The 27,447-nt window shown below is 41.6% G+C and overlaps 1 protein-coding gene across 1 annotated transcript; it reads left to right on the forward strand.

Annotated features, from left to right (window-relative positions):
* Positions 1-27,345, forward strand: PIK3R4 (phosphoinositide-3-kinase regulatory subunit 4). Its single transcript, XM_061997179.1, has 20 exons — positions 1-88; positions 319-1,101; positions 2,437-2,570; positions 2,749-3,331; positions 5,551-5,685; positions 7,580-7,801; positions 9,447-9,620; positions 10,776-10,921; positions 12,817-13,020; positions 13,845-14,046; positions 16,132-16,331; positions 17,235-17,445; positions 19,711-19,876; positions 20,681-20,845; positions 22,003-22,214; positions 22,708-22,839; positions 24,181-24,281; positions 25,208-25,296; positions 25,718-25,826; positions 26,727-27,345. Exons 2-20 carry the CDS (start codon positions 372-374, stop codon positions 26,895-26,897), a joined length of 4,086 nt encoding a protein of 1,361 aa, XP_061853163.1. The 5' UTR covers positions 1-88; positions 319-371; the 3' UTR covers positions 26,898-27,345.
* Positions 27,346-27,447: the final 102 nt, after the last annotated feature.

Genomic DNA, 27,447 nt, shown 5'->3' on the forward strand with positions numbered 1-27,447 from the left:
TCCGCCATCCCGGGCCCGCCTCGCTCCGTCCCGCCGCCAGGGCTGCGGGTCCCGGCTCTGCCTGGGCCGGCCGGGCCGCGCCGCGCTGGTGAGTGCTGCGGCGGGGGGACCCGGCGCCGCGGCGGCCCGCGCCCTTGGGCCCGGCTCTGCGCGGCGCGGCCCCGGCGGCGGGGCCTGGGCAGGGGCGGGGGCGGGAGCGGCGGCCGCAGGGCCCGCTCGGGGCTGCGGGATCCGGGGCAGCGGGGGCCGCGCTCCAGGGGGGACGGAGCGAGGCTGTAGCCTCGGTCAGTGCGAGACAGGCGTTGTGTTTTTCCCCAGGCTGAGGCGGGAGAGCCGCAGTGTGGTGACCGCGCCCGGGAGGAGGTGCCGCCATGGGGAACCAGCTGGCTGGCATCGCCCCCTCGCAGATCCTCTCCGTGGACAGCTACTTCTCGGACATCCACGACTTCGAATACGACAAGAGCCTGGGGAGCACCCGCTTCTTCAAGGTCGCCCGAGCCAAGCACCGAGAGGGGCTGGTGGTCGTGAAGGTGTTTGCCATTCAGGATCCGACCCTACCCCTGACGAGCTACAAGCAGGAGCTGGAGGAGCTGAAGATAAGGTTACACTCGGCACAGAACTGCCTTCCCTTCCAGAAAGCCACGCTGACCGAGAAGGCCGCAATGCTTTTCAGGCAGTACGTACGGGACAACCTTTATGATCGAATTAGTACCAGGCCGTTCCTGAACAACATTGAAAAGAGGTGGATCGCTTTCCAGATCCTCACCGCAGTGGACCAAGCGCACAAATCCGGAGTCCGCCACGGCGACATTAAGACAGAGAACATCATGGTGACCAGCTGGAACTGGGTTCTTCTGACTGACTTTGCTAGTTTTAAACCAACTTATCTTCCAGAAGACAATCCTGCTGACTTCAATTACTTCTTCGACACGTCGCGGAGGAGAACGTGTTACATTGCTCCCGAGCGCTTTGTCGATGGCAGTATGTTTGCGACAGAGCTGGAAAACATGCGGGACCCTTCGACTCCTTTGGTAGACTTGGCAAACAGCAATCAGCGAACAAGAGGGGAGTTAAAACGTGCAATGGATATCTTTTCTGCAGGTAGTTGGAGCCATCAGGAGAGACCAGGGTGTTGTTTATGATTATGTGTCAGAGTGCAGAAAGTCTTATTTGAGGTGGAGGTTGTTTTTTTTCTTCACACAGTCGGCTTAGAGAACAGCACATGGAAAAACTTGCTTACTTTAAGCATAAGACCAATTCCAAACCTTTAATTGACACAAAAAGTACAGGCACAACACAGTAAGCTACATTAAGTGCATCACCATGTTATCTGTGGAGGGAAATCCCAAACTGTTTTGTTACGATTCAACTCTGCCCTAGGAAAGAGATGGTTCTGCAAGCCACATACCATCTGTTATGTGTTCCAGGGACACATAACATAGGCCTCATGGGACCCAAGAGGAGGAGTTAGTCAGTGGTTCACCAGAGGTTCAGCTGCCAGGGGACTGAGCCAGATTTCAGGTTAACTTGGCAATTTTTACTTTCAAAGCCCCTTCTCATTTCATTTTCCCCACTGGCAGGAAGTTCGATGACTAAGTAAGCTCCTGTCATAGTCCTACTCGCAGATACTTGATAGAGTCCAACTGTGGGAACCTGTCTTGAGCCTTGAGCTTGTTTTGAGCAATTTGAAAGCCATAAGTTTGGACTTTTTTTTTCCCCCTTCTCCTTAAAGTGATAAAAAGTCTGAATGTAAAGGCAGTGGTTACTTCATTTTACAAGCTGCTCTTATGCTCAGCTGCTCATTTTACAAGCTGCTCTTATGGCCAGCTTCCTGGGCACTCCACTGCTAAAGAAGGATGCTGATGGCTGGGAGCAAACTGCAGGAGTAGTGAGACCTTTGAAGAGAGTGTGTGTCATGTACACAACAGAGTGGGCTGTATGTGGCAATCACACTGTTTCTCACTGTACTTATGATCTTGTGTGAGTCAATATATGCAGTCTCCTAGCATCACCGTGGAAGCAGATTTCTTTATTCACCGTAAAAGCGATGCACTTAGTTTTGACCTACTGCCTGATCCATGCTGACTTGCTGGCACTCTTCTTCCACGTGACAGTGATGTGGGTTCCTTTTCTGGTGGTGTATTTTCCAGCTGACAGGTGGCTGAAATCACTGCCTTGTATTTCCTCATTGGAAACTCCTCTGCTGTTGACATGATTGTCAATACTTGTGAGACGTTTTTGGGATCAAGTGTAAAAGCCAGTTTTTAGAGCTCGAGATGCTGCCTCCTTTCCACAGGTTAATTTAGCACCTCATTTGCTTTATTTTTATCTGAGCTTAGAGTTGCAGAGTTTGTTCTTGCTTTGCATATAGAAAGTAAAGTGTCTGTTTATAATCCTCTGCCATCTTTCCCTTGTTTATTTGTTTGTGTTCCTCAGGCTGTGTAATAGCAGAACTTTTCACTGAAGGTGTACCCTTGTTTGATTTATCTCAGCTTTTGGCTTACAGAAACGGCCTCTTTTCCCCTGATCAAGTCCTAAACAAAATTGAAGACCACAGTATCAGAGAATTGGTAAGGATTAGAACCATTTGTGTAGTCTGTTTGTAGTTGATTTCACCTGCTAGTGACAAATTACTTCTTGTTTGGGTTTGGGAGTGGTTTTTTGCTTGTTTTGGGGTTCTTTGGTATTACAAATGTCTAAATCTTTAATCTTTCTCTCCCGCTCCCTCCTACTTGTGCCTTTCTCAAGGTCACTCAGATGGTCCATCGTGAGCCAGATAAACGTTTAGCGGCTGAAGATTATTTGAAACAGCAACGTAACAATGCATTTCCTGAAATATTTTACACTTTCCTTCAGCCTTACATGGCCCAGTTTGCCAAGGAAACGTTTGTGTCAGCAGATGAGCGTATATTGGTCATACGTAAAGATCTGGACAACATCATTCATAATTTCTGTGGGCACGATCGCACGGAGAAAGCCGAGGGAGAGACAAGAGAGAACGGGCTGGTTGTTCTGGTGTCTGTGATAACTTCCTGTTTACAGACTCTCAAATACTGTGACTCAAAACTGGCTGCTTTGGAACTGATTCTTCATTTAGCACCAAGATTAAGTGTAGAGATTCTTCTGGATCGTATTACTCCTTATCTGTTACATTTCAGCAATGACTCCGTGCCCAGGGTGAGGGCAGAATCTGTGAGGACACTAACCAAAGTTCTTGCTCTTGTCAAAGAGGTGCCACGCAATGATATTAACATTTACCCAGAATACATTCTGCCAGGCATTGCACACTTGGCCCAGGATGAAGCCACCATTGTCAGACTTGCATATGCTGGTAAGAGGAAATCCAGTCCAAGTCTTGGGCTCTTCTGTATTTCCTTAAGTGTTTTCTGCTCTGCTCAAAATCATCTCACAGCTTACTGTTTCTGTTTCAGTAAATCTCCCCAGAGGTCTCAGAACTGCCTGCAGGTAAAGACACCTGTATTCACTGAAGTGAACTGCTGCAGGTTGTGGCAGCAGCTTAATAAGTAGTGAGTTGACTTACAGTAACAGATGAGTTTCCAGTGTAGATCTGTACCCAAAGTAAATAATTACATTTTTAAATCACTGACAAAATATGTTTGCTCTCTGCTAGATGAATTAACTTTTTAAAAACTCACATTCATTCTTCTCTGTAGCTCAGTGTGTGAAAGCAACTTGCAGAATGTGAAGATGTGTGCTGGGCTAGAGCCTGGATGTGGCACACAGCAGGTAAAAGGACAGAATTCAGAGCTTCATGCTCAGGGAAACAGCCTTGGCCTTATTCCCTGCATAAGCAAGAGCAGAAGGATAAGCACTTTTCCAAGTGGCCTTTGTGTAGCTAAGTACGTGAACAGGGCTTTCTGAGCTTGCCCACCCTTTGCTGCTTTGATTAATGTGTCCTAATGGACATTTCATTAGCTCAGATTGTTTGCTTAGGGTGGCCTGAGTGAACAGAATAAATATGGAACTAGCTTAAAGCATCAGCATGTTGCCATGTTCCGTTGTCTCACAAAATTGAATTTGATATTCAAGGGCTGAAATGACGTTGTTTGCTATGCAATATGCTGGCTTATACCACAGCAGATATTTTCTTTGTACCTTATTCAGATAAGTCACTTTTGCCTGGTTCAGGAAGCAGCTCTGTAGTCATGCCCATATTTGCTGTTTACCATGTACCCTTATTTGCTATGACTAGCCTATTTTAAGTGTGTTGTTTTGGTTTTGGGGTGTTTTTTCAAGTTCTAAAGGCAGAATTCCGTTGGAAGTATCTCAGTTGATGTTTTGTTTTTCTTTTTTTTTGTTTTTTTTACTAAGTAATCTGATAAAACCAGTTATTGAAGACAATCTGTAGTTACTGAATAGAATCAATTGCTTTTGGTCACCTTGATCTTCCACAGCTAGGGCTTTATCAGAGAATCATTTTTTCATGCCTTTTATTTGTAGATTAGAAAAATAACCTTGTAAAATTATGGTCTGTTCATAACTAATTTTTAAATTGGCTAACATAAAGCTGAACTTATTAAATAAACTGTATTGGAAGAAGCAAAATGCCATCTCTTTTTCTGCAAGTGCAAAAAGGCTCCAGGTCTCAGTACCCCTAGACCCCAGTTGCATCTGCTTACACAGAGCTTCCCTCTGTGTCCAGTGGTTTGACTTCATTTTTTTCAAAGTTAGTACAGCTAGAATATTTTCTGAAACTTGAAAAGCTTATTTGAACTGTAAATGGTTAAGTCTGATTCAGTTGCCTGATTTTCAAATGACTTTTCAGAAAGCAACTTAAATTTCAAATAAATATCTATTTTTACAGGTAATGATACCTGAGATAAGGTGTTGTTATAGGACACTTTTTGTAGGTGGTCAGACTGGTGAGTGACAGAATTTGATCTGGGCTGTGGACAGGCACCACCTGCACGCTTCAGTTGTCTCTGATGGCACTCAGAACTGCTGCTTAAGCAGGACATTTGCCTCCATGGGATCATTCCTGTTCCAGCAGTGGCCTGACTCATATCATATATCCTGAATTGCTTCCAGGTGGGGCAGAAGGGTGCCAAATCAAATGGACTGATATGGGGGCAAATGTTTTTTAAAATCATTTAAAAGGAATCCAGCCCTCGAGGGTAACCTTATTGTTATGTGGTGGTTTGTTGTTATTTTGTTGCAGCCAACCAGGTGGTTGTGTTGGTTAATTCAGGTTAAGGGGCCTTTAAGTTCTGTCAAGTTATTTAGTCTTTAACCTGAAAGTAGGTGGCATTTAAGGCCAGCTCTAGAAGACTGAAATTGCTTCTTGTTAGACTTGCTATCATAACAGTTTTTCCACTTGTTTACATGGCAGAAGTACCGTGTGATTTGATGTACTTGGTAGCTTTGCTGGGGCCAAGGTCAACAGAAGTGGGTTGACCCGAGCGTGTTGTGTAATTTCAATCCTGTTTGCCCATTATGACTGTTAGTGGTTATTTTTCACCAAGGGAATCATCAGACTGATGTAAATTGGCAAAGTAGAACTGTTCTTAAGAAAAATGTTTTCCTTTGCAGAAAACATAGCATTGTTGGCAGAAACAGCTCTCAGATTTCTGGAGTTAGTACAGCTGAAAAATCTGAATATGGAGAATGAACCAAACGGTGAAGAAATGGATGAAACGTCTCACCCTAGTGATAACTATGACACAGGTAATGTCATCTCTACTTACCTTGCCTACTTGTAATAGTAAATCATGGGTCAAAGCTCCTAGTACTGATCTTCCTCATCTCCTAAAGCTTAGCCTTCCTACGAAATGGGAAGAATGCTTTGCCTCAAGAAGTATCAAAGTGTTTGTTTGTGTTACAGCTTCATGCAGAGACAGACACTTCTGCTCTGAGCGTTGTGGAAGATGAAAAGGTGTATCAATGAACACACTTTCCTTCTCCAAAAGTTTTCAAGGTGTTAGACTGTTGTGCCGGTTGCCTGTCCACCTTCGCTCATAGTGAAAACATAGGCGTATGCCAAATACTGCTTCCGTTGAGATGCTCAGTTCCTCTTTCTCTTCTGTTCCTATTCTTGGCAATTTTTGTCTATCTTTTTGCCTGAAGATGCTGAATATGCAAATGCCACTGGGCAGTAACACTGCTTTCAGTGCTATTCTAACTGTAGCACAGGGGATGAGATAAAATCCTAAGGATGCCTTTTCTTTTTCTCTCACTTGGGAAAGAGCGATGGTAATAAGGGACCCATGTGTCAGCTCCTTTCAGTGATGCATAGATTTCAAGAACAATGCCAGGCAAGTCTTCTAAGCCAAGAAGAGTTTGTGGTTAAAAACTGTGATTTCTCTTTTGGGCTAAGTAAATGAATCTGTGGCTAATAAAAATTGGTAAACGTCTCATACATACTCCGTTTGGTAGGGGAAGAGACATGTTTCTGTTATCTCTTAACTAGTTGCAGGATGATAATTTAAAAGACCCCAAACAACCTACCAAAGGCAAACATTAAAAAATCCTCTTCAAGTTCCTTTTCATAAGGCATACAGGGCTCAGAATTGCTGAGGAGTGATAGAAAGCCTTATCACAGGCGCTGTGTTTCTAAGAAATATCGTCCCTTATCTCTCAAAGTAACTTGGAGATGAAAGAAGCAACACAAGGAAGAAAAAAAGTTTTCAATAGTTCAATTCTTTCACCCTTTTAGAAGTGAAGCATGAGAAACTTGAACCCAGAAGGCAACGTTTTCATGTGACTTGACAGAATTATGATAGAAAGCAAATCAGCTGGTCTTCTGACTGCAGGCAACTGAGAATCACCGCTGCAAAGCTGGCACAGTAATAGCTGAAATTCTTGTGCTATGTGTTTGAGAACCTCTCTTGTACAGCTTTCAGTAATAGCCAGTGCATTAACAATGCTGTTTCTTCCATTTAATTTTACTTGCACCATGGAGTAGAAGCCCTGGGCAAGGTCATCTTCCAATTTTTCATTGGTTTTGTTAGAGTAACTGCTGATATTTCATGAAATTGGAAGTGCTCACTTTTTCAAGTATCATTTATTCCTCTCTGTATTCTTACTGAAGCCAATTTATCTACCTAACTAAAAATACACTCTCGATCTGTTGTCATTTCACAAATTCTGAAACTGATAGTCAAATAAACATATCAAACCAGAATTTCCTTGAAGCATTTTGTTTTCTGTGTGACATACTCTAGGTGGCCCTGCTCTGGCAGGGGGGTTGGACTGGATGATTTTTCGAGGTCCCTTCCGACCCTTGAGATTCTGTGACTCATTCTGATGCTTCTGCACATCTGCTTATTCAACTGTACATGTAGTGAGCTTGACCATCTTAGCTGAAGTTATGACAAGTTTAGAATATGTTGATCTAGGATATCTCACATCTCTATACTTTTTGGCTTTGCCACCACTTCATGCTTAGTTGGAAGTCTTTGGTACGCCAGTTGTTGGGATAGTTGAGGTTCTGTTGTGTTGCCCATCTCACTGAGTCAGACGTTCTTCAGGATGACCTACTAGTGTAACTCCTTTAGCAGCAGGTAGTATACATGCACATACTGTTTCTTGCCAACCTGAGTGTCCATCTTGTCTCTTGCAGAGTTGCAAGCCTTGCATGAAATGGTCCAGCAGAAAGTTGTGACTTTGCTAAGTGACCCAGAGAATATTGTGAAACAAACACTGATGGAAAATGGAATAACACGTCTCTGTGTCTTTTTTGGACGTCAGAAAGCCAATGATGTTCTTCTGTCTCATATGATCACTTTCTTAAATGATAAGAACGACTGGCACCTTCGAGGAGCTTTCTTTGACAGCATTGTTGGTAAGTGTTTGGTGTCAGCCAAAGAGCATAGAGAGATAATAATGTAAAGAAATTAATTTGTGCATATCCTGGAAACTGTTAACAGTCATATAAAAGTCCTTTCCTAGAAAGATTTCTGTAAAGCATGGGAAAAGATTTTGCTGACTTAATGGGTAAAAATGTTACTTTAAGGAGTGAAGACAAAGCAAAAAATAAGTGTATTTTTCTTTTAGTTCAAATGCTTCATATAGATAAGACTGAGGCATTTAAGCCTAGGTTAGATTAATATTAAAAATAAACTCTAGAAAACCAGGTGGGTGTTTTAGTCTTTGCTAAAGCCACTAACTTAAAAAGCTAAATTATGACAAGTAAATACTAATATTTCTGTGAGCTGTATAGTAGATGCATCACTTAATGTGTGTGCATAGTCCCATTAACTTCAGCAGACCTGCTCATATGATGAAAACCATGCATTGGTACAGGATAAAGTTATAAACATTTTTTTTTGTGCCTTAAAACCTCACTTCAAACTTCATATCCAATAAGAAAGCAATTAACAAAAAACTTCCCAGTGATGACATCAGGTGTTAAGTAGACACAACAGGCAGTAGAAACAACAAGCCTGAGCTATTCAATGAAAACTATTTTTTTTCTCTTGAGAATGACCAGAGAACTTGCTCAGTTGTTTGTGGGAAGAAATATTAGCTTGATGGATGTGAAGCTAGAGGAAAGACCAGAAATCCTACAAGGCCTATCTCCCTGATCGATGCCAGAGATTAATTATTGTAGATGGGTTATCTAATCCAAACAACAACTCCAGGTGACAGTTTCATGTGGCCAGTGGCTGGTTTTAACATGGGAAAGGAAGAAGAACAGGAAAGCAATTTCTTTTACTGCAGTGTAGGTGATTTATTTTTGTCCAGCAGCTTCAAAGGAATTACTTTCATTTTGCTTTCGATCTTGGCTTCTTTCCAAGATTTTGAAGTATTTTTTACAATTTGATTTGTTTTTTTGAAGATGGCTTCCTGGTGGCAAATTTGAGAGTACTTAACAGTAAACCTTGTAGCCATTGTAGGCTGGAAGAGTTTTGGAAACTTGCTCTAGAAATGCCCTTTTGACTATTCGTGGTTCTTTCATGGCTAGGTGAACATATGTTATAGACTTTCCTTGCTGGTAATTAGTTCAGTCTTTTCAGGAGTCTAAATGATACTCAAATTAGGATCACTGCTAAGCTGAAAGACAAAATCCTGTTAACAGAACATTTCATTGTTGCTTCCATGTCCTTTCCATGTACAATTGCAGCCACTGTGTCCTCACCCCTTAGGGGCACAGCTGGTTTTGCCTTGCTGTTTCAGAGTTCTCCCTGAGTTCTCGTGGCCAGCTGTGTGCTGCCATCTGTGCCTGGTTTCTGGAAGGACCTCTGCAGGCACAAGGGCCAGCTGTGTGCTGCCATCTGTGCCTGGTTTCTGGAAGGACCTCTGCAGGCAGAAGGATCAGCTTTGATTAGTTTCTGGAATATTGATCTAATTTTGACTGGGAAGTGGCTTCCTCTTTGTCTAATGACTAGTAATCTGTTTTCAGGTGTTAGAAGGAGTGATTTTAAACTATTTGAGGAAAGGCAAGGAAGTGCTACCCTGGATTTTTGTATGTTCTTTCTATGTTTCAGGTGTTGCTGCTTACGTTGGCTGGCAAAGCTCATCGATACTGAAACCTCTGCTTCAGCAAGGTCTCAGTGATGCTGAAGAATTTGTCATTTATAAAGCCCTCAATGCTCTTACTTGTATGTGCCAGCTGGGGCTCTTGCAAAAGCCCCATATTTATGAGTTTGCTTGTGATATTGGTAAGTTGGAATGCTGGAGAATACATTGTTTGCCTAGTGAAGAAAAGAAATCTTAGTACTGCATAAAGCTTCTCTGTCAGCTTAAGCTGTCCAAGCCTAGAGTACTGGCTTAGAACCTACAGAAGGTTGTATTAATGAACTTATTGGTCATTGGATCATGGTGCAATGCTCAGAATTCTAGAATAATAATGTTGGTGGAACAAATTAAAAGCATCTTCTCTGATTTTATACAGCACAGTAGCAAACAACATGTAGTCCAAAGAATTTCTGCTTTGAGATACTTCCTTTTTCTTCATGCCAACCTGCTATAAAGAAAAGCTGGTTACTTCTGGAAGTTGATTAGGCATAAAACTTGCAAACTCATACCCATCAGCCCTTGATGAAGGGGAGATTGCAGTCCTTCAGACAGTACACGAGCCTTTCTCTTCCTAGTTCTGACGCCATAAAAAACCCATTTAACTCATTAGAACTTTGAATATGGAGTTGGTCTCACTCCTCATCAGGCTTTGCAGTTTAATTTAGATGTGCCTAAGATTTACTGGCTATTTATGGAAAATACCATACTGATACCAACTGATCTTTTAAGATGTGATCTCCTTCTTCCTAATGTGATTTTTCAAATGCACTTAGATTTTGAGGCAGATGATGTGTGATTATATCTCATGACTACATAGAGACCCTTGATTACAGATTCCTAAAACCCACATAATGGAGATACATTTCTGAGCCTGATAATCTTACAGTATAAGTAGTGACTGTTCAAAGAAGAGAGGGGAAGAAGGAAATAATAAAGTATTTACTTAAAAAAAGAAATTGCTATTATTAGGGTTTTCCATAATTGTCCAGAAAAAGTTTGAGATTTATTTTTGAGTTAGTCTCCTTTGCAAATTTGAAGTTGACAACTAGGGTTTGAGATGAATAAATAGGAAAAAAGTATGGTTTTTGGCAAGAGCAAGGAAGCTGAGCAGCACAGGCACAGTGAAATCCATTAAATAATTGCCTCAGTATGAGTGTTTTCACCTTAGTGCTCTGTAGGAGAGAAGGCTCAATATGGGGGTAATTCTAGTGTAAGGAAAGGACATTACATTCCCTACACAGGATGATCCCCTCTCTTTAACATGAAGGATTTATTTTAACAGACTAATTTTCTTTCAGCACCTTTCCTGTGTCATCCTAATCTTTGGATACGTTACGGTGCAGTTGGATTTATCACCGTGGTAGCACAGTATTTGAACATTGCTGATGTCTACTGCAAGCTAATGCCATACCTCCATCCTTTCATCACACAACCCATAATACAGGTAATGCTTCAAATAATTTTCACATGAATATATCTTAACTAGTCATAATTCTTAAGTCTGTCTTGGCCATGGTTCTAGCTGTAAAAATATTTTGATAAACTTTTTTTTCCAATTGAAGTTAGAGGTGCTGCAACTTTTAGATCTCTGCTGGCAGATATTGGCTATTTGAAAGACTGTTGTCTCAAATTTGTTGCAAATGGCATAACATTTTACAAAACCTGAAACCAACAGGGATGTCTTTGGTTCAAACTTTCTCTGCCTTGTTAGCAGTCGAACTCTTGCCGCACTGTGCCAGTTTATAGGAGTCTAAATGGCATGAAGAGTTGGCTGTGAAACAAATGTTTCTGTGTTTGATACTTTCATCTGCAAGACTGTGTATTCCAGCCTTGCCCTGCTAACACACTAGACTGTGGGCCTGACCCTTCGAAAACGTGAGCAATCTGTTAGGTAGTGATTCCTGTGCTTGAGGTTTCAGCAGTGCTGCTCCTGCATTTCAGTGCTTTGCCAAGGGTAAGGGCAGAGTGCTCAGCATAAATGAGTTCAGTCATTTCGTAACAGCACGTGTCTAGGAATGACTTGCATGATTCTGGTAATATGATCATAAGGACATCTTTGTATGTAAATTCAGGACCTGTAGAATGCATCTCCCACATATCTCCTGTGTTTTAGGCATTGATTGATACACTTCTGTCCTATTCACTTCCTGCTTCAGTTTAGTATATAAATCTTTTCTTTTCTATGCAACACTAAATATAGTAAGCAAGTAGGAAGTAACATTGAGTAGGTATGTAATAATGAAGTCCTCACTTTGGACCCATTTTGAAGCTGTTTTTCATGTAGACAGCTATGAGAAGCACGTTATGGGAATGAGATTTTCTGATGCTTTTGTGAAGGATGAATTGCAGTCCCAGCCCCACCATCTCCCATTCATTATTTTGAGTATTCTAACTTTTTATGCAAGCATTCAATTCAGTCCCACATTATGACATAGATTTGGCCATTTAACTGTGAGGCTGTACCTGGGAGCCTAGTTCATCAATTTCTTGCCCTCCTTGTGCTCCTCCCCCTGTATCTCAAGACCTACTCTTGAAACAGCAAAGATGAAGTACTAAAACAAAAGTATAAACACCAAGGAATGGTAGAGCTGCAAGTAACCTGCCTTGCATACAAGACTTTTTCTCTGGACACAAACAGACATTGAATCTCTACCTGGGAAAACAGAACCTTGTTTTTTTCTGTTTTAAGAAAACAGCAATCTTTTAAGGACTGCCTCAGTTAATGAATCCTAAATTATGCCATAACTCATCACCTTCTGATGACTTTGCTAATATCCCAATATACTTTTGAATGTTACTTAATTACATGCCAGTGCATAAAGATGCCTTGTATATATAGGAGGAAATTTGGTGATCTGACTGACGTGGGGGAAGGGCTCTTCCAGGGTAAATGTAGGACAAAGTTTGAAATACCGTTGTGCTGGTGGTAGAATTTTTAATCCCCTCTAGTAATGCCAAGTTAACATTCTGAGACTGCTGGGAAAAGAGGGAAAGAAAAGGGAGAGAAAGGGAGTTTCTCTCTTCACAGAAAGAGAGAAACTGCATCTAGGTTATTGGCACAATCACTTGCAATAATTTTTTTCTTACACAGTTTTTTTGTTATTGTAAGTTTGAGAGCATCTCTTCAGGACTGAGCTGGGAAGTGGTTTTTAGAACTTGCCTTTGGAGGAAGAGATTGATTTTTGCATTAGTATTTGCAGTTGTCCAGTTGCTGACTTTCAGACTAGGAAAAGAAATTGCAAACACGGTAGACATGAGATGACTTACTGCTAGATTTCCCCACATTTATATGGATATCCTCTTCCTCTGTGTTGACTGGTCTCTGTTTTTGAATTGCAGATAGATAAAGAAATAGTCCTGCTAAGTGTACTTAAAGAACCTGTCAGCCGTTCCATATTTGATTATGTCTTAAGATCAAAGGATATCACGAGCCTCTTCCGACACCTTCAGATGCGTCAGAAGAAGCGGACTGGTGCTCTCCCTGACTGCCCACCCCCAGAGGACCCGGCCATTGCACAGCTCTTGAAGAAACTGCTTTCACAAGTGATTTGGTTTTTATTTGTACTTTGAAAGTCAGGCTTGAGATTCTTGGGTTTTGTATGCCTCCACGGACCCTAACCTTGCACTTACTGCTCTGAGGGGCTCCCAGTGTGAGGTTCTGTTCCTCCAAACCATTGACTTTATTGACAGTATATGTTTGTAGGGCAGAGTTCAGAAGTTAAGGAAGACTCTGAAACAGTCTGCCAGAAATAGAGCAACCTCATGTTTGGATTTCCCAAATGCATCTCTTTTTAAAGCTTTGAGTTGAATGTCTCAGATTTCAGACACATCCATGAGGGTGTCGGTGTTACAGAATATGTGCTGTGTAATTGTGTTGGAGAGAAGAGTATGCCTTTGTTGAAGAGACAGACATGCAAACTAAAGGGAAAAGTGTTGAGGCTTGTATGTGAAGAGGGGAACACTAAGAATCACCCACACAAAGTGGTGGGAACTGGAAGAAGAAAAACTTCAGCTGAGTGTGTGTGGGTTCATTTGTTATGAGGTTTTGTTTCATATGATTTGTGGGCTGTAAGCATGGCCTAAGTGGTACAAGAAAGCAGATTGAACTGGACAGGGATCCAGTGTTAAATGCTCTTCCACCCTTTCACTGCTTCTAGCCCTGTTCCTAAGGAGGAAAGATACTCTTATACTGCAGCAGCTTACCCGAAGTCTTGTTTGAATGATAGACTGATGTCTTGAATTCTGGGGATGTCTCTCTCCTTCCACTTCTGAGCCAGTCATGAATTTTACTGCTTCTTACATCTTTGTACCTTGATGCACGTTCTTGTTCAAACAGAAATAGTAATATCTTCTCTTTTATTCTGTAGGGGATGACTGAGGAGGAAGAAGACAAACTGTTAGCACTGAAAGACTTTATGTTAAAATCAAATAAAGCCAAAGCCAATATAGTAGATCAGAGCCACCTGCATGACAGCAGTCAAAAAGGAGTGATTGATTTGTCAGCTCTGGGAATAACTGGGAGACAAGTGGACCTTGTTAAAACAAAGCAGGAGCCTGATGACAAACGTGGTTGGTATATTTTGTGGTCTGTATAGTTAAAGTATAAGCCTTTCTTTCATAGACAGAGAAGTCTTTGGTTTACTCAACAAGTGTTCTCAGTAATTCAGCCTACATATAATCATAGAATAGAATTATAGAATGGTTTCTGATGGAAGAGACCTTTAAGATCAAGTCCAGCCTCTGTCCCAGCCCTGTCAACCATTGGACCATTTCCCTAAGTACAACATCCACTCATCTCTTAAACCTCTCCAGGGATGGTGACTCCAGCACCTCCCTGGGCAGCTGTTCCAATGCCTGACAACCCTTTCAGGAAAGAAATTCCTCCTCATATCCAGCCTGAGTCTCCCCTGGTGCACCGTGAGGCCGTTTCCTCTTGTTCTATTGCTTGTTACTAGGGAGAACAGACTGACCCCAGCCTTGCTACAGCTTCCTTTCAGGTAGTTGTAGAGAGTGAGATGGTCTCCCCTGAGCCTTCTTTCCTCCAGGCTAAACAGCCCCATATCCCTCAGCCATTCCTCATATCAGACATGTTCCAAATCCTTTACCAGCTTGGCAGCCCGCCTCTGGATCCTCTCCAGCTCCTCAATGTCCTTCTTGTAGAGAGAATCCCAAAACTGGACACAGTAACCTATGTAACTATCCTACATAACTATCACCATCCTCACTGAGTTTGCAAGAAAAAAATTAGTGCTGCTATTTCAAGGGTGAGGTGCAGGAATGCTCTCTGTATCAGTAAAAGCCAGGAAGTTTCCCCCCTGAGAGTATTTAAATCAGTTTAACTGCATTTGCGGTAGTAATATGCACAGGTTGTTTAGCTGATTGTGACAAACAGGACTCTAGTGACCTGGTAACAGTGTAAATTGAAAATGCTACATTTCTGCTACTGCTGTTTCCTCTGAAAAAATGATAAGGTTTTTAACTGAAAGTCCAGCATGTTTTCTTGAGGTAGCCTAGAGGAAACTGAGACCTAGGTGTAATGCTGAATCAGACTGGCACTGAGGAGTACCAGCTGTTGCTCACCCATCGAATATGTGCTTTTTGACCTTAAGGTTCTTCATCTGCTCATCCTCCACCATTTTAGTTTGTTGCCTGCTTCTTTTTTACCTTGAAAACCCTTTTATATTTCCTTGTTCAGCTTTGAAATCCCCTTGCTGCTAACCTGTTCCAGTTCTTTGTATCCTCAACATTCTTCTCTTCCAGACACTGAGCTTTCTTTTTGCTCTGTCAAGCTTTGCAGGCCCTGCTCTGTACGCCACTGTTTTCAGATGTAAAAATACAGAAATATCTGCAAACCACTTAGCTAGTGCCATCTTACTGACAGAATTAGGATGCTAGTCTGCTAATGTTTTTGCATTGAATTTTGAAGGAAGGCACAGGAATTTTTCAGGGTATTTTGGATCCTGTCAAGCCAAGACTGTTCAGAATTTAAAACTTAGTACCATTCTATGAAGTCAGTTTTGGGTGAAGTCCAGCAGTTCAAATACAATCACCTGCAAGGTCTTCACATCTTTAACTTCTTCACTGACTTTGTCCAAATTTAACTCATCCCGTGTTTTCACTTTGCTTTCTATATTTTACAGTTTTAAGTGACCCCAGAGGAATGCTGAAAGTAAATAAATTTCCTATTTAGAGATAACATTCTTGAACCTACAGATGATGTTGCGATTGTGATGGAAAACTGTGTTAGACACTGACAATCATTCACATACTGTGCTATTACAAACTGATTCCTGTCTTGTGCCAGTAGTGGAGTCACTCTCATCAGAAAAAATTGTGTGGAGTCTAATCCTGCAGCCTTCTCGATGCAAAATTTCCTTACACTAGAATGATTTGTTGCATGAGTCAACTGTAGGATTAAGAAGGTGTAAACAAAGCACTTGCTATGTGTGTTCTGTTAGCCTCATTAGTCCCTGTCAGCTGGCATAAACAACCTAGCAGTACATTTTTCTCTATTAACTGTATAAATAATCAGTTAGCATGTAAACATTGGACTTGTATTTAAAGTAATGACCAGATCGAGTATATATCGTCATGATTATGTTTTGGGTTTTATTTTTTCTGCCCTTCCCCCTCCTCCCTCCCAATTGCTTATAGCTAGAAAACATGTAAAGCAAGATTCAAATGTAAATGAAGAATGGAAAAGCATGTTTGGGTCCCTGGAACCAACTAACATCTCCCAGCCAATACCCAAAGGACATGGGCAAGCTACTGATCCTGAAGCCATCCAGGCTGGGAAACCACTTCGTTCAGAATCCTCAGCTGGCATTTGTGCCACCTTGTCATCCTCCCCACAGGTATGGCTGAAAAAGACTGTCTTCACAGCTTAAACTGAAATAGTTCAGTTTAAAAGCCAAGTGGAACTACAGAGGAGTGGCATTCTGTTTTGTTTAGAAGTTATTTTACACTGGTGCTATCCCCTGGTATCTTCTCAGGCAAAGTAGATGACTTTCATCAAGAAGTTCCTATTTTTAAAATAGAGATTGAGAAAGGATGAAAGTAAGTTTAGTCACTTGAACAGAAGAGCTTCACTAACAGATGCTTTGTGTCAAGAGGTGGGGCTTTGTGGATTACTCAATTATTAGGTAAGCTTTTCTGGCAGGGAAGACTGTTCCTCAAATGGTGTGCCCTGTTACACATTGTGAGGAAGAGAAGAAAAGTCACAATTTTAACTTGAAACTGGTATTTTTCATCATAGCTGCAGCATTTAGAGCATCCTGTACCTGTAATACCTAGTACTGGCTACAGAAGGATGGGCTAGGAGGCATCTGTTGACACTGAATACTTCTATCCTGTTGCTAGTTGGAGATTAACTTCTGGTAGCTTTCTGTGTCTACTCTGAACTAAGAGGGAAACAATTCACAGTTGTTTATTTTTAAAGCCCAATATAATTATTTGAGAGCTAACCTGTAATTCTGTCACTCTGTATTAATCACATCGAGGTGTGTAGAGCATATTGCAGTTTCTACAAACAGAACAGAGAACAGGGTAGAATAAATGAATGAATCTTTTCTATCATAATCTTCACTCTTTTTAGTTGTTTTCATGCAAGTGTGAAGTTTTCCTGTAATGCTGGTTCTTTACTAGTTGATGATTAAATGAAGATTTTTCCACTTCAGTGTGACACAGTAATCTTAAGAGCACTATTTATCTGTGTGCAGAATGCAAGGCATGTGTTTTGAAGTGCTTATCTCTTACAGGCATCTGATGGAACAGTTGTTCAACCCAGGAAAGCAACCATGCAGGCACTGAGCAGTATGGGCTCCCCATCTGCACACCAGTTGCGCATCACCACTTGCAAAACTGAGCTTCAGCAGCTGATCCAGCAGAAGCGAGAACAGTGCAACGCAGAGAGACTTGCCAAACAGATGATGGAGAATGCTGAGTGGGAGAGCAAGCCCCCACCTCCAGGTAAATCACAGGCCACTGAGGTTGTTAATAAAAAAAACCCCAATAAAATATAGAATTTGAGTCTAAACATCATCTAAACATCGAAACATCAGAAGATGCAAAAGATGAGGAAAAAAAGAAAGTATTAGTTTAGGAAATGTACCTACAGTGGAGAACAGCTATTTGGCAAAACACATGCATGACCTATGAAAAAAGGTCTGGAACTGGGCTCTTTACCTGTGTGGTGGCAGACTCCACCTGCTGCTCTGAAGCCCAGGTTGTGAGCTTTGGCTCAGTGCGTTTTCTGAAGCAGGTTATTTGTAACCAAGTATATGGCAGATCACTTGCCATCCTGTAACAGCCTGTAGCTTGGCTAGGGCAAGGGAAGAAACACTCTGTTGCAAGGTGAGAAATGGGAGTATTTTGCCTGGAGTGCCTCCAGATTTTCAGCCCTTGGGTGAGTATTGGGCAGGTTTTGTTACACAGTAGCACGCACAGGAAGTTCTACTTAAATGTGAGGAGAAACTTCGTTGCTGTGAGGGTGCAGGAACCCTGGCACAGGCTGCTCAGGAAGGATGTGGAGTCTGCTCTGGAGGTTTCCAAACCCACCTGGATTCATTCCTGTGTGACCTGATCAAGAGGGACCTGCTTTAGCAGGGGGTTGAACTGGAGGGCCCCTTCCAACCCCAACCATTCCACGACTCTGGGATACTGGGGTGGGTTGTTTGAGCCGCCCTTATTTTCAAAGAAGCCTATCCTCACCAGCAGTGGTGATGACAGTGTCACAGTGCCCAGCCACAAAAAGATGATGTGTGTTCCCATATTACACTGTTGCTTTCAAAGAGGAAAGAGACATATTGTTATCTTTTTGTTCCCTTTTCTTTACCAGAGAAAAGCATCACTCAGGTTTTGCTATCTAGGGCTCCAGTAGCCATTCAGGGAGAAAACTTAAATCACAGTTGTTTTCCTATGTCCCCAACTTAAATTTTGAAGCTCCAAGTTGAAATTGAGCTTTCCCCAGATTGCTTCTCACTGTTTTTTGCTGGTGTTTTCTACTCCATGAACTCAGAGTACCCATCACCCATATGGGTATCCCATATGGAGATTCCTGACTGTCCTCTCTAATTGCAGTTCATGTGCTTAAACTTCAGATGTTGGGAGCAGCATCTGTACCAGCTAGGCTTGCAGAAAGCAATGTGATGGTGATCAAGTCTGGTAAATCTAGCATAAAAGCACACACTTGGGCATATACAGCTACCATGTCAATTTAAGGGAAGCAGTGGAAAATCATCAGGAAGATCATCCAATCCAATAGTGTTTCAACAAAGCTAATCTTGACTGAGCTTGGCTAAGCTGTGCCTTTGCCTTCTGAAGAGAGTTTTGCAACCTCTAAAATAATACATCCCAATAGGAGTAGCTAACCTGCTCTGCCACACAAGAGAGTGAGTGCCAGAAAAGTGTTCATGTTTAAAGTTTGTGTCTTATTCTGAAATTTGCTGTGGTCTTTTCTTCATTATCTTCAAATGATGTTAATCCTTCACTCTAGTAGATGCATGTTAGAAGAGCAGCCAGATACCTCTGTGTTGCTTATTTCAGAGGAGGGAACATATCACACTAATGTTAGCAATTTCTTGTCAAGAGTTACTATTTGGAAGCTCAACTCCTCAAACTATTTTTGAAGTTCTAGTATATGCTTGTATGGTATTTAAAAGAGTTGATTTTTCTTTGTGTTAGGTACGTAAGACTGGCAGGGTAGCACGTAGTGCCACTCTGGGCCTGTCACTTCAGGCACTCTACAGATAATCCAGGAGCTTAAGTCTGTTAATGTGTTGCTTATTCTGTGCATTTTGGGCATTTATTGGGTTGCTGTTTGCAGCACAGCAATCAGCATAGGCTTAGAAAACTCTCAGATCTGCTAATAGAGTTTAGTGGCCAAACAGGCTTTTGCCTTCAGTGCCTTCTGTGCATTGCAGCTGTAGTGACTATATCCTGATACAGCTGTTGGTGGGTGGGATAGGAGAACTTTCATGTTCCTAGATAATTATGAAATCATAGAATGGTAGGGGTTGGAAGGGACCTTTAGAGCTCATCTAGTCCAACCCCCCTGCAGAAGCAGGGTCACCTAGATCAGGTCGCATAGGAACATGTCCAGGCGGGTCTTGAAGATCTCCAAGGAAGGAGACTCCACATCCTCCCTGGGCAGCCTGTGCCAGGGCTCCCTCACCTCAACAGTAAAATAGTTTATGCTTAAATGGAGCACTTTTATGGGTTTGTTTTTCCCTGCAGGATGGCGTCCCAAAGGATTGCTGGTAGCACACCTTCATGAACACAAGTCCGCGGTGAACCGCATTCGGGTCTCTGATGAACACTCCATTTTTGCCACTTGTTCAAATGATGGCACAGTAAAAATCTGGAACAGCCAAAAAATGGAAGGAAAAACCACCACAACCAGGTGAATTTAAAACCCACAGGATTTTGAGGCTGCTGTTTTAGAGTGGAAAATAAATTAGAACAGGGAGCAAGCTATGAATCACTTGTGGGTGTGCTGGAGATTTCAGTAATGAAATATACTGGTGTTCCTCTTTGCATGCACCTATAAAATATTACATTGCTGTTTCAACTAGGTCATAAAAGAAAAAGTAATGCTAGCAAATGCAAATGGACAGCTTCACAGTTGTAATTATAGGATTTTTAATTTCTACACAGACATTACTTCTGGTGCTGCTGCTTAAAGCTATCTGAGGTTTTTGGAACAGATTAGCTTTATGCTTATCAATCTCATCCACTGATGATTGATTTGATGCATGAAAGCTGTATTGTTGGTTGAAACATAGGCGGTGTGGATCTGACCATCTCTGTGAGAGAGATCTTTGAGAGAAGAGGATGTGTTTCTCAAAGTCCTTTAAAACAGATATAGTGGACTCTGGTGTCAGTTCACTAGCAGTAACTAGGGCAAGCTACTTTTGTACAGAACTAGGTTAGACTTTTATTTTACTGCTAGACAGATGTGTGCCTTTTCAACTGGAGACTGTCATAACTTAGAGGATCAAAGATGAGGAGTTCAGCTTGCAGATGCAACTCTAGGCTGTATTGCTCTCTGATTTTGGAACACTTGGAAAATGTTATTTTGAGCTTTCTCAAGAGTAATTGGTTTTAAGTAGATGTTTGATAGAAGTTTTGGTTTGTTTTTGTTTTGTTTTTCAATGTGCTACAAAAAGTTTCTTCTTCTTTTTTCCTCTCCCTTTCTGCTGTTTAGATCAATTTTGACCTACTCTCGGATTGGAGGCCATGTGAAGACCCTTACCTTCTGCCAAGGTTCCCATTACTTGGCTATAGCTTCAGATAATGGTGCCATCCAGCTTCTTAGTATTGAAGCTTCAAAGCTCCCTAAGTCTCCTAAAATTCATCCAATACAAAGCAGGTATGTACTTAGAGCAGTTAAATCTCACTGCAGAGCTCAAGCTGTTAGTATATTCTTTGATTAGATCCCTCGATTTGCTCCAGGCTTCCTGCTGGCTGAACCCAGGCTATACTGGAAGGCTGTAATCCAGGATTTTATCCTGTTTCCTAAAGAAGACTCAAAAGGCAACCATGCAAGGCTGAGGATTGATAGCTGTATGTTACTGATGCCTCCTGCGTCACTGGGCTCCTTGTGACCTTGAAACAGTCACTCAGCCTGAATAGTTCTCAGTTCTTTTATTTAAGCATTGGGATTGGTAGCTTCTTACCTCCTTTGTTATGATGTTAATCTCTCAAAAGTAATTTTGGAGATTCTTTTACAGGTCATTAGATCATGTGGTTTGGCCTCAGGCCTGCAATTTTTTCTCCCAGGCTTTTAGCGTGAGTGAGGTGACAAAGATATGGGGGATGGGATGCTGTTTAGGGGAGTATTTGGGGATGGATTAGCTCACTCTTACCTGTCTCCATATGAGCAGTTTTTGAATATTTGGCACTGATTCAACTGCTTAATCTTTCAGCTTGGGAGATGTCCAGGCTCCAGGCAGTTTAGCAACCATCTCAAAGGACTCTTTTCTGTCCAAAGTAAAAGTAAGATATCTATCTCAAATGTCCTTTCTTATCTGGGATTAAGTTCAGTAACAAAATAAACCACATCTAATGGAGGTGGAAACTACAAACCAGATTTTCCTGTTTTCACTGCATTTGTGCCTGATGAAGGTGTCTCTTTGCACACACAACAAGTGACAGTGCTGGCAGTATAACATAGAGAAGGATGTTCCTACTCATGAACTTTGGTTAGATGAGTATCTGATGAACTTGCAGCATGAATGGGAGAGAAAAATCAAATGTACTGGGAGACTCAGAGCACAGAGCCAAGTTTGTTTGCAAAGAGCAGCTGACAGCATGTTGCTAGCCTGTAAAGGCTCTCAGGTCACATCAGCAGAGGTGATGGGAGAGACTGTTGTGCTGAAATTGGAAAAGTGTTGCTAGCAGATCCCTCAAAGTGACATACAAGAGGAAAATGCTATCAGCTATACCTAAAGCATTAGCTATTGGAGGGTGTCTTAAACTTGGAGGGAGTCATATCTGTTTCTAAATCAGTTTATTCTTTTAACCCAGGTCCTTAGATCTGAAGGATGATGGCTGTGTGGTAGATATGCATCACTTCAATTCAGGAGCCCAATCAGTACTGGCTTACGGTACAGTTAATGGGTCTCTGGTTGGATGGGATTTGCGATCCAGTAGCAACGCTTGGACACTGAAACATGATTTGAAGTTAGGCCTCATCACTTCATTTGCTGTGGACATACACCAGTGCTGGCTGTGTATTGGTAAGCCTGTATTCCTTGTTAGCTTCTCTCTTCTCTCCTCCCTCTGTTCTGGTTTTCATTTACAATAATTATAGCTCAAGGTTTTGCTTTATCTGATTTGACTAGAATGTGATTTTAGAATCATTATGGTTGGAAGAGACCTTTAAGACCATCAAGTCCAACCACTAACCTCACACTGCCAAACCCATCACTAAACTAAACCATGTCCCTCAGCACCTCATCTGTGTGTCTTTTGAATATCTCCAGGGATGGTGACTCCACCGTCTCCCTGGGAAGCCTGTTCCAAAGCTTAACAGCCCTTTCAGTGAGAAAGTTCTTCCTAATGTCCAATCTAAACCTTCCCTGGTGCAACTTGAGCCCATTTCCTCGTGCTCTATCATTCATTACCTGAGAGAAGAGATCAACCCCCACCACACTACAGCTCCTTTTCAAGGGATATGGGCTGAGCCCTGTATATTTTTCCATCTGACTATGGGGAGTTTTCTCTCACCAGGGACCAGCAATGGCACCATGGCATGCTGGGACATGAGGTTTCAGTTACCTATCTCCAGCCATTCTCATCCTTCCAAGGCCCGAATCAGACGCCTGCTCATGCATCCTGTCTATCAATCCTGGGTAATTGCAGGTAAAAGATGTCTTAAATTTACCTCACAATTGCCAGAGGTTGTGATTAAAGGATTCTGTTTCAGCTTCTGCTTCAAGTTCTGAGTGAAATGTTTTGAGTTTCTTTCTTCCTTGTAGTTTTTCTTGTGTTTTGCTTGGGAAGAGGAAAAAGGAAAGGTTCCTACTTGAGTTCTGCCATTATCTCTTCCTGTCCTTTTGAAATTGAAAAAGAGAGAGGGGAGAGAGAAAAAAAAGTCATGTTAAGCCATTACCAAAATGACAAGACAGCCTTTACAATTGTAATTTTCAGAGCAGTACAACTCTCTTGGGGCTCCCTCCCCTGTCTACAGCATCACTTTTTAAGGACAAAATGTTATAAAAGACAAAGCCCAAGATTGTGACATAGATTGAAGTTGATGGGAATTCTGCTACTGCCTTTAGTGCCTCTGTAGAGCAGAGACTGAAAGATCGTCCCATTCCAATTCCTACTTGAATCTAACCCAGCAGTGTCATGGGTTAGAGCTTTCTAAAATCTCTTGAGGCTCTTCATCTGGTATGCTCACAGCTGCTTCATCCTCACTGTAGGTTGGACTGTCTTTGCACTTCAGGAACATATTCTGAAATGCACAAGTGGCTTAAACTAGTCCTACAGTAACAAAATTGAGAGAGTTTCTGTAAAATGTAATTTGGGTTTCATGTTTTACATGCCTCTCAGGCTTCACCCCTTATTTTAGCTATTAACCACCCCAGGAGGTAAAACAAACATCTGGAAAAAAGCACACCAATAAAGCCAACTTCCCTGTGCTTTCTGCTTTGTTTCCTCCCTGCTAAAGAATAAATGAGTGACAAAGTTTATCACTTTGGGATACTGTTAAAAAATCCTCACCTTCTAGGTTGTCACCAGGCATGCAAACAATCCCTTTAACAGAATTCTTTTCCTGTCCACACTAAACGTGGATGTGGAACATGGATTGTAGCTGCTGAGCTCCATCACTTCGGATTGCTGTCTTACGTGCCCAGGAGTCACTGGTAACCGTGCAGAATGGACCATCTGTCCTTCTCAGAGAAGGATGAAAGGTTATCTAGGGAGGAAAGTAAGGTTTTAATACCATCTTCAAATGGTTGGAGATTGAAGTAGGCTTTATTTAAACTCTTAAATTAAGCACTTTTACCCATAGTGAAGCCGCTTCCAAATAAAACAGATACGTGGCTTTACTGCAAAACCAAAACTGACACAAATGCTGCAGAGTGCGAGTAGAGGGTGTCTCTGTGTCATACCCTCAACATCACGTTGGTAGAACAGGTAGCAAAAATCAGCTGACCAGGCCTGTGGTTTTTTACACTGGCAATCTCTTTCCTGCAGCTGTTCAAGGCAATAATGAAGTCTCCATGTGGGATATGGAAACTGGAGATCGACGCTTCACTTTGTGGGCCAGCAGTGCACCACCTCTCTCAGAACTGCAGGTATGGTCTTTTTCCAGTTGTGTAGCCAGGGGTAGAACACCCTTAGACTCCACACTGTGCATCAGTACAGTTACCAGTGTCCAGGACTCTGCAGGTTGGCACCAGGATCTTGTCCTGGGATTTATTTTGACACCATAATTGTGTCACTGTCAAAATTAAATCCCCTTTGTAAAACAGCAGTGTAACCTCAGTCTTCACTGATATCTTCCAGACTCTGTGGAATGTAACACTCACTTGCTATATCCAGTCATGTTCTTAGAAAACCTGCAAGCCAGTCAAGCCTGTAAAGGTCAGGGCAAAGCCAAAATTCATGGTTTGCCACCTTTTCTGGGATTGTGCACACTTCTGTAATCATCTGTTCTGCACATTCCTTCTGTAATATGCCACTACCACACTTAACTGCTAGTTTAAAGCTTGAAGTTGCTCTTCTTCAAGATATTAATTGGGGAAAGAGCAATCTGGGCTATTTTTCTTAAAACACAAACAGAAGCATAACCACAGCTGCTCCTATAAATGTTGTAAATGCAGCTCTGGAATCTGCCTCAACTTGAACTTGTACGTGCTACAAAGATTGCAGGTTGAGATCATTTTGATGATGCATTTTGCATGCAGGGAACTCTTTGTAGCATTAAAATGGGAGCATCTGTGTGCTTTTCAGCATGATTTGTTTACCTGATTGTTTCAGAAAGAATCTCTCTCATGTGCCTTCACTGAGAATGTAATTTCCAAGATTGCAGAAAAAAGCATTATGGAGAGTTGAATCTCTTGCATTGCTCTCTGAATGTAAGGAAGTGATTTTATATGAAGTTGTGGCCCCTGAAAGTAACTTGGCTTTTGTCACAAACATTTGGGAGTTGGGTGAATGAATGCATTTCCTTCTGAAGCATAGTGATAATTTATTTTTATATATCCCTTTTTCCTACTAGCCTTCTCCCCACAGCATCCACGGAATCTACTGTAGTCCAGCATCTGGTAACCCCATATTACTGACAGCGGGCTCCGACATGAAAATAAGGTAATAAAACTAACAGCCTCTGTTTGACAGCCTCCCCTCCACCCCTACTGGTGTAGGAAATTTTGCCAGGCATTGCCTGAGTTCTAAGAACTCAAAATGCTGAAGATGTGTTCAGTAGTACGACAGCAGTGAGCTGAGAGGATTGTTCTCAGCAAAAGTAGCACAAAACTCAGTGCTTCTCTGAAATGCAGTGTCTACCTTTCTGTGAAGTTCTTGATAGGCTGCATGACAGGAAACAAAACCATAACTCGTGCAAACTTGAATGTTTTATTTCTCTGCATTACTGTCTTCCACTAAGTGTAGAAAGCATATAGCAGTTGTGCTCACTCATTTTCATCATAAGAGCAAGACAGCTTTCAAACAGCTGTGTTGAGCTGATAAAGTGGAACCTCTCAGCTTGATTGTGTTTCTTTGTGTTCAGGTTTTGGGATCTCGCCTACCCTGAGAGATCATATGTTGTTGCTGGAAGTTCTAATTGTCCATCTGTTTCCTACTACAAGAAGATAATCGAGGGCACGGAAGTGGTTCAGGTATTTTGCTTTGATTGATAGCCACTTTTGGATGGCCCATGGCTTATATTAATTACATGATGGTTTCAAGTATAATTATCTCACTTTTTTATGGATGGTGCCAGCTTTGCATTTTCAGGCAGTTCAGAAAGAAGTTATTTTAAAAGAAAAAGAAAATCATTGGTTTTGACAGCATTGGACTTACCGAATTCTGCTTACGTGCAGAAGCCAGACTCATGTTTCTTTTGGGATATTGAAATCTAGTGTTTTAACAGTTTTGACTTTCATCAGTCTTTGGAGTGTCCTTTGTGTAGGATCTGAGCAAGTCAATATGAGATGGATTGGCACCAAAATAATGCAGTGGCAGTTATTATGTCCTTCAGAGCGACTTTGGGATTCGGCAGTGTTCCTGGTTATTGGCTAGCACGGTGTTTAGTTTCAGTTCAGTTCAATGAATGTTACTTCAACGGTGACTGGAAGAAAAGTCAGTGAGGGTCTGTCTATGCACAGTGATATTTTAATGTTTTATCTGAAGTTCTGAAAGAGTTACATTCATGCTGTTGAAATACAGCCCTTGGGGAGCTGAGATGTATGTGTTGCTGTAGCTTACTTTTCTCCCAACAGGAATATCAAATCTTAGTACCTAGTGTCATTGAAATAAATATGAGAAAAAAACACTCTATTCTTTCCCTAATCAGAGCTGTAATATCAGTTCAGATTAAGGCTTAGGTTGTGTGGAATGAAAATAAATGAACTGAGGAGTAACCTTGAGAAAACCGTGAAAGGGTGGGAGGATCTTGTGTGTGTGTTTTTATCTGTTTAAGAGAGTATTTTTGTCTTTTTACAGTGACAATGTGTGACAGTTCCCCTTTGCAAATGGTCACCTTTGTGATTAATATTTTGCACTTGTGTTTTGTACAGGAAATTCAAAACAAGCAAAAACTGGGTCCTACTGATGAGACCCCTCGGAAGGGTCCAGAGTCTCTCCCTGTTGGACATCACGATATTATCACAGATATTGCAACTTTCCAGACCACGCAAGGCTTCATAGTAACTGCTTCAAGGGATGGAATTGTTAAAGTGTGGAAATAAAAGTTGTATTAATATATAGTATGTAAATATTTGTAATAAAGAAATAGTATTGTAATGAAGTTTTCAAGAACTGTTTCCAGATCATGGAATTGAATGGACTTTAAAGACTATAAAAGTTATGATAAAATAGATTATCTGTATCCTATCACTCTGTTAGCACTTCTTAATCACTTCTTTTATTAAAGATATTTGGTATCTGTAATATTTCCTTGAAGTGGTGAAGAACTTGTTCAGCCTAGTTTTAACCACATTGTTCTTCAAGGATCTTTCAGAGAACAGTTTAAGGAAGTCCCACGTTATGCGTTTTAAATGTGTAAAAAAGCAAAGAGCTGGTACAAGTGCTTCAGCATCTGACTGCTCCTGTGTTCAATTTGAGAAATGAAGTAAGAACCAGTGCACTAATGTCCCTGTACATTCTAACAACTGTAATAAAGTCCACTTGAGCTTCCCTGTGTGGTAGTTGGGTTTCTTTGTATCTCTTGTTCCTCTGCAGTGGTTACTGGTCTCAGCTGCCAGAGCCACTGGGCTGTTAATTGTAGTCTGAGATCAG

This window comes from Colius striatus, chromosome 5 (assembly GCF_028858725.1).
Source record: "Colius striatus isolate bColStr4 chromosome 5, bColStr4.1.hap1, whole genome shotgun sequence".
NCBI lineage: Eukaryota > Metazoa > Chordata > Aves > Coliiformes > Coliidae > Colius > Colius striatus.